Genomic DNA, 12,616 nt, shown 5'->3' on the forward strand with positions numbered 1-12,616 from the left:
AATTACAGGCAGCAGGGAAAGAGAGAAGAGTCAAAGAAGTTTACCAAAGAAAGTTAATGCCCAAATTTCTGCTTCCAGAAGAGATAGCACGAACAAGGTACACCAAGGACAACCAATGTGTCCTCCCCTCCCAGCAAGCCAGTTGTCCAGCAAGGACCAAAATACACGTCTTATAATTCCTTGTCCTGCTACAAGAGTCTCAACAGAGTCTGATATCTGTTCTAAATGGGTTGCATGAGTTAAGAGTTACACCATAGAATTACGCTGTAGGAACTTTCACAGACAGGACAAAAACTAAAAGGTATCAGTAATAATTAGATATTTAGAGTTCTATTCATGAGTCTTTACCTTACACTTTAAAACGTAAAGCATGATCTTTACATACAATTACTATTAAAAGATGTTAGTATGCACTTTCTTCAGAATACTACGAACACATATTCCAAGAACAACCTTAAGACAGAGAACCTGATTTTCCTTTAGACAAGAATCTGACAGCTGATTTGTGTCCAGAATATTCAGGATTATTCTGAAACACGGTGCTTCCTTCACTCTGTTTCAGACCCTTCATTTGCATACCTGAAAAGACGGATTATACTGTGTGACTTCCACAACAACGTCATCAGACATGTGATAGCCTTTATCTTCTACTGTTACCAGGGTATAGTAGACAAGACATGGACGATCTCCAGGATGCCATGCTGCAGCAAGTATCACCAGTCCATCACTATTCAACAACAGATATTTGAGATTATTGAGATACGATTATTACATATTTTACTTGCTCAAAATCTACCACTCACAAAAACAGATACCTAAGTACAATCACAAATAAATATTTTCCAGTATTAGTTATTTTTGTTTGTTTTTTTTAAAGAAAGACTATACTATTTCTTCTTTCAAGCTGTTTTATTAACAGTATTCGTACTGCAGTACAAAACTGAACCCAGACAGTTGTGATTTTATATAAATTGAATACAGAGATACTGAATTCTCTGCATTTACTGGAGCAAGTTACAATTGCTTACTTGCTGTCTTTGCAATATAAAGACAAGTAACCAAACCTGATAAAATGACACTAAAAAAGTGAAAGGAATTATTCTTAAAGAATTTGTAATGCTACAGATAATGATAGCATGAAGAATAGGATAACCCAGTTGTCTAATACAACATGCTTATTTTATCAACAGTGGCACTCAAGTAAAATTAAATTACTATTACTTACATAAAGTATTTGCAAGAAAACAGAACACATTTACCTCATTGATGTTAAGTCTTACCAGATTCAAGTGTACTTCCTTACCAATTCTGCTGCAAATCCATGTATTGTATATTTACTCCTCCTTTAATATCTTCATAGTTACTCTCAGAACCCTGAAACAGAATACAACTGACTTATAACTGTACACAAATAGGCCATTAAACAAACACACACACAAAGCCTTTCCAGGCGAGCTCGCTCTTACCCAAATCGCATCTGTAATATGTTCTTTCAGGATCCTGTTGATATCCCAGCTGAGAATATAACGTTCTGATGAATCATCAACCTCCCATTTGTTTAGGTTTGAACTTGTTAGCATGTAAAAGCTTGATCTTTCTTTATCCCAAAGAACACTAGAAATCTGCATTTTAAAAAAAAAAAAAAGTAGAAAGGTTAAAGCACAGCCTTAGTATTTTAATACAACAATCTACAACACACTCAGTCCACAAAAAAATCACTCCCTTGGGCAACCTACACAAGTTACATTACAAGAAGAGAGTTTTATAATAATTTCCAAGAGAAGTCTCATTTTATAGATATAACATCTACAATAAATGATTCTCATACTTTCTTCCAGTTTCTGTGGAGTTCAATGACAAAGCTCAAGCCAATCCCCAACCCTTGACAACCCTAATTTAGGAAAGTAAAAGTAGGGGTTACTGTTAGTTTCTTCAAGCAGTAATGAGGCCATCACTAGAATGAGGCAGGACTTTGAATCACTGCATATTTTCCTTTTATTTGGATCTAAAGAGCAAGTCAGCATTCTCCTTTACAAAGCATACAGATTTATTTGGTTTCTTTCTCTCACATTTCAAAGAAATATAAGTAACATAAATGAGTTGAGTCTTGCCTTTTTTTTGTCATTATATATCAGCACAGTCTTTTCTTTTTCCTTAAACAGTGAAGCTAGAAATAACAGAAAGAAACTAAAGCAGATTACTATATGAATATTTTTCAAGCTTACCACAGCATCATTTCCAGGAGACAATATACCCAGAAGAGAAGAAACCTTTCTACCAATTCCAGAAAACATGCCCTGACCCTGTGGCAGGGCATGCTGATGAATCTTGCCAGAACTATCTGGTATCAATCGAACTAGCTGGCCTCTGGAAGATGATAAAATGAAGCTTCCTCCCTAACAAAAAGAAAAAGCAACTTTGTTAAAAAAATAAAAATCACATCGCTGAAACAAGTCTATTGTCAGATAAAATTCTTTATGTCATTTCATAGAAGTAAATGTTAAACAAGAACAAGACACAAGGCAGCCATAGTACCTGAGCACTAGCAAAAAAAAAAGAAATAAAAAAGAAAGCATTTATCACATAAAAGGATTGCTCATAAACAAATTTTCCACATTATTATCTATGCTTGAATCAGTGCAGCATACAGCTATCAGTATACTTTTTCTAATTTAAAACCATATTTTTGAAAAATATGAAAATATATTGTATCAATTTCTACAAGCACTACTACATTTAACATTCTTATGTTGAATTAAAAATTAAGTAACATTCAACTTCCACATGTGCATTTAAAACTTGATGTGCTATTAAACACACTAACTCATTTTTCCTTCAAGTAGCACCCTATCCTACAGGACACTAATCTAAACAAACTGCATAATAAAACTTCCATCCAGTTATGTCAAAAAAAATGTCAAAATCTGACTGGTACTTAGCACTGACAGACTCATTTTCTTGGCATTGCATGACATTTTTATCCATGAAACTCCGTTTCAGTTTAACAAGAGAACTAACATATGATGTAATGCTTGGAATCTGATGAAAAACAGCATTACATTTGCACTAGGAAAATGTGAAGAGTCTTGTGCATTATGTACAATGTGCACTCTGTTGTAGGTGCTTATATACCTCTTTTAGGAAGCAAGAGACTGAAAGTGCATCTTTTGCCTGTCCTAACAGCTGCATCCACATCAGCACTTCAATTAGCATCAGGAGTCTAAGTGACCTTTTTTGAGTCCCTGCATACTACATGCTGGATCATATCACAGAGCACTCTCAGTGTACCAGCTGTACACCCTTTGAAAGAAACTAAACTGAAAGACAGGCTCTGACCACAGCAGATGTTCATGTCATGCAGCTAGGCTGAACTAGTTTAAAATAACAACCCTCACTCCAAAATAACCTGTGTGGATAGTGGTAATCTTTTTACTTTACAGATTCTCAACTATTGCCTTTCACTACTTGCTAACTTAGAAACAGCCTTCATTCCCCTACCACCAAGGCATAAAAGGAAAAAGGTGCCTTCAATTCAAAACCAACCAAAGTTTGTATGTTACAGGGAACGAACAAAGCCTGTAGATGTACAACAATTTTCCAGAAAATTAATGTTAAGGGCCTGGAGGTTGCTGAACGAATGAACTGTTTACCTGTACAGGCAGTGTTCACAGAACAACATTAAAAAGAAAATTTAAAAAATCTTGGCATAAATTTTCATCATCATACCATACAAAAATTATGTTAAAGGTGAGATCTGCCCAGTGACAGGATGACTCATTAAGTACAGTTGTCATATACATAATAACACAGCTTTAGAACACTAATAAGAGGATGCTGCTCAAAAAAAAAAAAAGTTCCTCTATCTCTAAATTCACATGGACACCAATGTTTCAACTACAGGTGTGATAAGACCTTGCTTCCCTCATCTCAATGTCTGAAACTTGGGCACAATTCAGTTCTAGGAGGGTAGATACATATTAGTGTTTCTTAACACTCTTGAGAAATCCATCATTAAGATTGCTGTCTTCTGATGAGGTTTACAACTGTTCATGACATGCTGATGTCCTAAAATAGTATTTATAATACAGGACATGAACAGTAGATGTTGAAAAAGTCATGAGAAAAGATGTAATTTAATTTATAATAACTGGTTTTGAAGATAACACATACTGTAACACATTAGATTTTTGGATATATTCCATTTTGAGAGTTTTCCCCCTATAGGCACATCAACAGCAGAAAATGGAATTTCTAAGAATAATTCATAATATACTTGTTCATTACCCTCACGCAGAAGTTTCTCCAATTCAGTCGCTAGTGAGCTATACCACAAGACATTGAGTGTGTGGTTTGCAGATTCAGATGAAGTAGTTCTCTGTGACAGCAGGTTTTCTACTACTGGAAGTAATCACAGTAGTAATACTGACATGCCTGAAGTACCAAACCGGTCCTGTTAACCTTGTGGTTGAATTCTACATGCTTCCCCGACTTTAATGTTACTATTTATGGCTATTTTGTTGATCATCACAGTCATCAATAATCTCTGAAATTACTCCCCAAGAATGTTTGGCAGTTTGCTTTGCAATATTTATTGGAGATTTAGGACTGATAGTGTGGAGCATTCTTTTTTATTTTTAAATTAGGAATTAAAGCAGTATTTTAATATAAATCATACTGTACCTTTACTGATGTTAGGAAACTGCACAGAGAGCCTCCAAAGTCTGTAAAAGTCTCCACATAGGAACCTTCATGTGCAAGATTGGGCCAGTAGCGCACAGTTCCTTCACTGGTAGCAACCATTATTGCCAGAGACTTGAAATGAGAAAAAAATTAACAGATGAGAAAATAATTAACAGAGCATGAAACATCGTAATAATTAGACTGCAGCTTTAACTGAAATGTGTTGTTTTACGTACCAAGATTGTGCATGACAAATGCACAAATAAATAGTAAATAAATATGGATGCACACTGACAAATCTGGAACTGAATTTCAAAATTATTCTGTAGCATAACACAGTATGTGCAGGGAATATTATACTCTCTTATTTTGCTAACCATAGTATTTTCTACTGGATCTTGTTTCCGATAACTCAGGGTCTGCTATTGAAATGAAACAAAGCTTACAGTGGAAACACAGAGAAAAGCCTGTAGAGAACTCCAGATCCCAAGAGTTATAAACTACTATGGAAGACTTAAAATGTAGACTATAATTAAACAAAAACTGCTCTAGTGTCATTAAGTATCAAGTCACACAGTGGTTCTTCTCTTCACAGAGACATAAGCCCACGGTGTGCTGGCATTAAGGGCTTCTGACTCAGGAAACCACCCAAATACCAAATCCAAAGCATGTAGCAAGAGACTGTGTTCGAGTAGAGATTCAGACAGAAAGCATTATACCTAATATACTGGTTGTTCAAAAAAAATATCAGAATAATAGAACTGTATCTGAAAATTATTATTGAGCTCCTTAGTTTTCTGATTTTTGACTAGACAGACCTTCACAAAGGAAAGCAGTTGGCTAATGAACATTGTAACAATTTAAATGCCCCCCCAGAATCTGTTGTCCTTTGGGATTCCTGCCCACTATTTAATAATTTTCATTTTTGTGAAATATTTTCTACGACTAATATTTCTGTATCACTCTATAAAATCATAGCACACATATGTAACTCACAAGCTGAAGAACGATGAAATTAAATAATTAACAATCATGGTTTAGGTGTATTACTTCCTCTTAAACTTCTTTGGCTCATAAAACTTTAAATGCTTTATGACAATCATACACAATCACAAGATATTAAGATTGCTTTCCATCATCTGGAAGCATAACAACAAGTCAAAAGAAAAGATCCTATTACATATTCTGTGCTGCTTCTTCCTTCCAAAGACAATTTCTTATCCAGTTTTGTTAGAGCACCACATACATTAACTGAAAACTACACCCAAGCTGAAAATAAGAACCCTTTTTCTCACGAATGACAGTAACAGACACATTAACACCCTTTCAAAAAACTTACCTGATCTTCAACCCTCATCCTCTAGCACAGTATGTTACAAGAAGGCACTTAGGAAAGTAATCAGTCAAGACAGATTAAACCACCTGTCCTCCCAGTGCCAGCTTCCTCATAAAGACCAGCCAAGGGAGGGTGCTGGTGTTTGCTTCTCATCCCTGTGTGCTCAAAATTAAATTACTGCTGAGCAACTTTTTCAGCCAGAATGCATTTAAATTGCACTTGCTTAGACTGAATATTTGATTGCCCTAGTGTTTGCTGACACAGTACTTCTTAATTTACTGTATGCTTGTTTGGTTATGAAAACATGCCAAATAATTCATATGAAAACTATTATTTAATCTGATTCTATAACATGTAAACAGTGTAATCTGAAAAGACAGCAGAATTTTATTTATTTCAAACATACTTATTGCGAACTATCAGTCCTGACCTTTTGAATACATAGTACACCACCAAATGCAGTTTTCAAAGAAGTACTTGATAAAATAGGATGTATTCAGAGTTACTCAAAGTATTTTAAACACTAAAATTTAAATGTTTATCACCTGCAGAGAAGATGCTTCACCCGAAGAACTGAGACAAGATATAGCTGCTAAATTAGAACTCCACTGGAAGTCACTGGGTGGCAGCTGTAGTTCCTTGCACAGAGATAACTGTAAGAAAGAACGAGATGCCATAATAAACATAAGACTGGAAGAACATACTCCTCTGTGACAAAGTCTATAGACTTTCTGACTCTGCTAAAAACTAATTTTCAACTAGCCCAGACACTGTGTAAGAGAACCAAAACAATGTCAACAAGACATTTTCAGCAAAGTTGTCACAACCAGCGAACAGCTAAAAAACACCTACTTGTTAATTTTCAAACATCACTGTTATTTGAGTGTTTCTCACAACATTGCAATCTTGAATTATTTCTTTCAGAGGTGCAATTATCTGACCATTCCTTAATTCAATATACTAACAAGGCAGCAAAATAAAACTAATCTTTAAGTGTTTGAGAAAGCTCACTATGTACTAAAGAGAGGGGACACACTCCCTCCCTCCTCCACGTGCCACCAAAGTTAAACAATCAGAAAAATGACAATCTCTTGAAAAATCTCTGCGAGTACTAGAACACATATACCTGACACTCCACTGTTAAGTGCAGAATCTGTATAATTAACATATATTGCACTGAAGATACTGATTTTGTAACTACAGGTTTCCTCCAACCATACTTGCTATTCACTGAAATGATGCTGAAAGAAATGCTGCCCAGAGCTAAAAAAAAAATAAAATATTGACATAAGAAACCTAGATGAAATATATTCAGCATAGCTGAAACTAACCCTTCTTTTCTGACAAGTTGAAAATCAGTCCCAGAATAATCTAAACCAATCTGTAACAAAACAACTAGTTTTTAACTATTAAAATAAGCTTTATGAAGACTAATTAACATAACAGACACACCTGTTAAAATGCTGTGGAAAAATTACTTTGCCAGGGAATTAGAAAAAACTGGGACCTAATAGAAGCACAGTATTACAGGAAGCTTTTTAGGGTAAAATACAGTTATCATTTTCAGGATGGCTGTTGACATGCGCGAAATCTTCTTTACCACGGCTCCTTAAACGATGCCCCCTACCATCTTAGCATACGCTGACAGAAGTAATGGAGGATGGAGCCAAGAAACTGAAGCCAGGCTGTGTTGTACTCCCTGCAGTAATGGGAACTTGATGGTGCCACACAGCTGATAAAATGAGATGTCCACTGCCGAGCCAACAATTGTGGCAAAATTGCTTTCCTCAGATGAGATGATCTCATTGTAATACTAATGCACACCTCCATCCCAAAGTTACCCACCCCCAAGGTACTACCACACCTCACTGGGCATGTGATAACAACCAGTAACAAAAATAGATGCGGCTAGAGTCACTCAAGCTCCACCTTTCTGCATCTTGAGCTTTCAGTTACCTTAGCTACTGGAGACTGACCAATCTTCCAAATAATCAGCCTCTCTTTATGGACTAGCCAGGCCCATCCACTGCCATCCACTTGAACGCTTAGCTGGTCATCAGCTACATAAAAAGTAATTTTTTTAAAGCATTCAGATTTTTAAACACTGCAGAATAATCTTACATAAACTTCCATTCTCATAATTTTCTACTAAATTAAATTTCATGTTAGAATTTCCATGTATTTGAGTAAGATACCAAATTACTAGTTTACAAATTCGTTTGATAAACGCTCAACTTTTGAGAGTGAAAAGCAAGACAATCCTAGAAGCTATTTCCATCAATTTACAGCAGATTACAATAGCTTCATAAATTGCTCAGCAATTTTTAAGATTATTTTTAAGATACACATTTTTTTGTTTCGTTTATATCTACTATAAAAAGAAAAGTTATGCACAGGGAAAAATTGCTTAGGACACCTATTTCTTGAACTTAGGAAAAGGTTTGTATCGCTGGCACTTTTAGAAATTACCACAAACGGGGATTAAAAATAAAGTAAAAAATAAAAGAGAGCATCCACTCTAGGACACAACAGAATCAAAACAAATGAAAAAGGTGAGGGAGGACCAATAAGGAAGTTACTAAAAAAATATTATTGGCTTTCTTTATAACCTTGGATTTTACAATATATTGGTTAGGCCAGCACCCGAAGGATATTTACATGCATCCATACCCACACAGGTGTTACTACAATTATAGCTACATAGTTAACCAAGCTGGATTAAAACCAAGGTACATATATTTCAGCTTCTACTGTAAAAGGCAGTATCCAAATGGCATCAACAACGTGTTAACACCTCTCTCACCTTTCAATCATCATCAGAAAAACAACAGATAAAATCAATTCTTACCATCAGCCTTCTTCAGGGCTTCCATAACCTTAACAGGCAGAGAGGATCCAAACCCCTTAACATCATAGTTAATAGTCTCACTTGCTGACGGATGCTGGATAACTCTGGTAGGAGTTGCACTTAAACAAGACAAAAAGTTATAGTTCAGTTTTTTATTGTTTCCTCATCAGTTTCAACAGACATTTACTTCATCAGTATCTGTTTAGAAATAGATGTGATGAAACACTTTATGCAAAATACACATGCTCCCTCTTGGAGTACCATCTAAAGCAGTAAGTTGGTGGCCTGCTTGCAAGCTGTTAGCTGTCATCAAATTCCTCTATTTTTTTTAAGAACTGATTTTGAATATGCATTCCTTCACCAGCAAGAAAATCACCATTCAGCTTCTCTACATTCCGGTTATCTATAGAATAAAGCTATTCACAATGCCAGGAGAAGCTCACCAGAAGTTATTCCCTGACTGCAGGGTCTATTTTCATCCCTAGTTCCGACACTGCTGGGCTGTACATGCTGTGCAACACTGAACACCTGTGGCAGCTTGTATCTGCTAGCACTTCTACTGCTCTTGTTTTACTGCGGAGGCTGCAGCTCTTACCCGTTTCAGTCTTGATTTGTTTCACAGTATATAATTTATAAAAGCTGCCTTGCATCTTTCCCAATCTTCTCTCTCTGGAACAGCATAGATCTGTCTTGTCTTTTGAACATGACTAAATGGGTAAATTTCTCTGCTTTTGGGAACTTCCCAGTGTGAAATGCCAGAAGTTGATGGTAACACTGCTATTAGACAGCCTGACACTGGGTTGGAAAAATGCCATATTAAACAGACCTGAAGTAGAAGTTCTCCAAAACTGAACACAGGCAATCTTGTTTATCTCAACAACAAACAGCTGCTCCTGAGAAAAGAGATTCTAAATCCCTGAAACTGATCTGGGGCTCTTGTTAAATCTGTTTTGATTCATATGGAAGGGAGAAGGGGGAAAGGTGGCAGGGGGAGGAGGAGAATGCCTAAACTTTGACTATTTTATCTTGTTTTTAAATACAGAGGTTCTTACTATTTTCGTATTTTTCCTATACACCTGAGGAGCCCTCAAATTCAAATGCTAATAAGAGATATTTATAATACTGAACATGCAGTATTGTATATTTAAAGTTTTAATGTAAAATGCTACTTTTAAAGAACCTTAGAACTATTCAGCTATAAACGTTTTCAATCAGAATTTGTTATTGTGAGAAGAGTATATCAAATATCCTACAAAGAATCTGAGAACACCTGAGAAACCACACACTAATGAATAGTCTTGTTACTTCTGTAGGCAACTAAATGAGCAAAAACCAAGTAAACATGGATTAGTAACTCTCATACTTTTTTTTTTCTTTCCTCTTCATACAGAAAAGTCATGCCCAACAGTTCTGTCAGAATTTTCTGAAAAAAAAGTCAGAGAATACAATCTAGGCAATACTAAGTACTTAAGATTTCCTGAAGTCTTTCAAAAAGATCCCTTATCAAAGATTCCTAAAGAAATCAAGCTAGGAGATATGGGGGAAAGTCTCACTGTAGACCAGACTCTGTATAAATGAAAGCAATAAGCAAAAATAATAGATGAATGAAAGGCTAATTTATATACTGCAGGGAAGTTTCTATCAATCTGTACTGGTGTTGAAAAGCTTCAGCACAGCTGTAAAATAAACCAACTACCAGAGTGACAATGTCTTGACAGTACAACACCATTTAAGACAGTCAAACAGCAAAAAGAATATCTGAGTGACCAGATACAGAATAAAAGGCACAACAGGAAACATCATGACAACTCCACATACAGCTTCTTCAGTACTAGGATGACCTGGCATGCACACATCTTGAAGGGATACCGCAGAAAAGTTACTGAAAAGCGATTTAAGGATGATCAGGGATATTGAGTATCTTACAATTCCATCAGAACATCAAATGGTAAAACGGCACGTGTGAAACAGCCACGTTGTAACCTACAATGTTAGCTTATGTAAACCTAACATTTTAGAGCATGTAACAATGAGGCAGGGTTTGCAAAGAGAGATGAAATATTTTGTTGAACCTTCTTGTACAGACAGTTGAAAGCAAGAGCTTTCCGGCTGAGCCGGCCATTAGGCTCATTTAGAAGTATGCCTCCATCCACTCACTGATGCACAGGACCAATATAATCTAATTGCCAACTATTACACGTGGCCAAACGACACCATTTCCCCTTCTTTTACACTGTAAGGTCGTATGATTTTACCTAATGAAAAGCCTCTGTGCCTGCATTTGGGTTTGGGGTTTGTAAAGATCAAGGAAGGGATTCAGATGGCAAGCACTTGGATTACTTGGCTTTTTTTTTTTTTAATTATGATACTTTTCATTTTTTTAATCAACAGCCCAACTTCCTATTAGCGCTCTCAACAGTTACTGCTACTTTAGCCAGCAGAGCGCAGGTCTGTTCGGCCCTCAGCCATCATAACCCGCCTGCGTCCCCCCCGGGCTCCCTCCTCACAGCACAGCCCCGAGCCCCCCGAACCGGGAGGCCGGTGACAGAACCGCAGCCCACCCCCGCCACGCTCCTGCGGCCAGAGGTAGCGCCGGCTCCGCCGCGGCGGGGGGGCGGCAGCGGGAGGCCCCGGCGGCGGGAGCTGCCGCCCCTTCCCCTCAGCGGGCCGGGAGGCGGCGGCGCTGCGGGCAGCGGAAGGCGCGGGGTTTATTCCAGACACGGAAAGGAGGCGAGAGGGGAAGACCGAGGCAGCCGGGAGCCGGCCGGAGGCGGCAGCCCGGCGGGAAAAGGCGGGTGGCGCCCCCTCGCCTCGCCCCGCCCCCAGCGGAGGCGGCGGCACTCACCGGGCCGAGAGGGAGCCGCTCCTCCACGCCACCGGGGAAAACAGCACCGGGGAGCTGGCTGCCGCCGCGATAACCAAGTTCTTCCTGCCGCCCGGGCGGGAGAGGGGGCTGGGGACGGCGCTGCCGAGGTTCCTGCGGGCAGAGCCGCCGGGGGTCCGCGGGGAGGCGGGAGCCGAAGGGAACATGGCTGGGGCGAGCGGCGCGGCCCCGAGCCTGCGTTCCCGCCGGGCGCCGGCTGACTACGTCACGGCGGGGCGGGGTGCGGCAGCCCCTGCCGGGGGGCGGGGGCGGCCCCGCGGTGGCTGCGGGCTCAGGTGCGCCCGGGCGGCGGGAAAGCGGCCTGCCGGGGCGCCCGGCTCCTCACAGGCCCAGCGCTAACGCGGAGGCGTCCCCGCCGGTACCTTGGCGGCCCCCGGCTCTCGCTGCGCCTCAGAAGTGGATTGTGCTTCCCCGGAGGGGGAGAACAGAGCGGCTTCGGGCCCGCCGTGCCCGTCGGAGGGTGGCCGAGCTGCCGTGGGCTCGGAGCCCCAGCGGCCGCTGCCCTCCCTCGGCACCTGAGGCTGCCAGCTGCATCGGGCCGCCTCGGCCCCTCGTTCTTGCTGAACAAGGCGGAATATGCTCGGTCCATGAGGACGCTCCCGGAGGGATTCACAAGGCTGGGTTTGGGCTCGATTTGGGAACCATTTTTCACTGAATTCAGTACAGGTCTAGGACTAACCAGCTCAAGCAGAGGAAGGTGGCTGGATGTGCCAGAAAAACCTGCTGTTGAAAGGTGCCTGCAAACCACTGTCTGGCATCTTTGGAAAGGCATGTTTTCCACTAATAGTTGCCTGATCTTTAACATAGACAGTGCTGTAACTTCTGTTTGTCTCCACATTTCTAATAAAAACTAAAAAAAAAAAAAAAA

The 12,616-nt window shown here is 39.4% G+C and overlaps 1 protein-coding gene across 2 annotated transcripts in view; it reads right to left on the bottom strand.

Annotated features, from left to right (window-relative positions):
• NUP133 (nucleoporin 133) overlaps window positions 1-11,952 on the bottom strand; it is a 37,703-nt gene extending 25,751 nt beyond the window's left edge. The window contains exons 1-9 of one of the 2 annotated variants that reach the window (XM_040598200.1): window positions 11,710-11,952; window positions 8,865-8,983; window positions 7,973-8,076; window positions 6,562-6,669; window positions 4,681-4,812; window positions 2,226-2,396; window positions 1,467-1,622; window positions 1,304-1,374; window positions 580-727 (exon numbers count right to left, since the gene is read on the bottom strand). In XM_040598200.1, coding sequence (XP_040454134.1) covers window positions 580-727; window positions 1,304-1,374; window positions 1,467-1,622; window positions 2,226-2,396; window positions 4,681-4,812; window positions 6,562-6,669; window positions 7,973-8,076; window positions 8,865-8,983; window positions 11,710-11,894 — 1,194 coding nt within the window. In that variant the 5' untranslated portion in view covers window positions 11,895-11,952. Of the gene's footprint in view, window positions 1-579; window positions 728-1,303; window positions 1,375-1,466; window positions 1,623-2,225; window positions 2,397-4,680; window positions 4,813-6,561; window positions 6,670-7,972; window positions 8,077-8,864; window positions 8,984-10,682; window positions 10,736-11,709 lie in introns of those variants that run through there. The other variant, XM_040598201.1, reaches the window with a different exon arrangement.
• Between the last annotated feature and the right edge of the window lie 664 nt (window positions 11,953-12,616).

Source organism: Falco naumanni, chromosome 6, assembly GCF_017639655.2.
Source record: "Falco naumanni isolate bFalNau1 chromosome 6, bFalNau1.pat, whole genome shotgun sequence".
In the NCBI taxonomy this organism is placed as follows: domain Eukaryota; kingdom Metazoa; phylum Chordata; class Aves; order Falconiformes; family Falconidae; genus Falco; species Falco naumanni.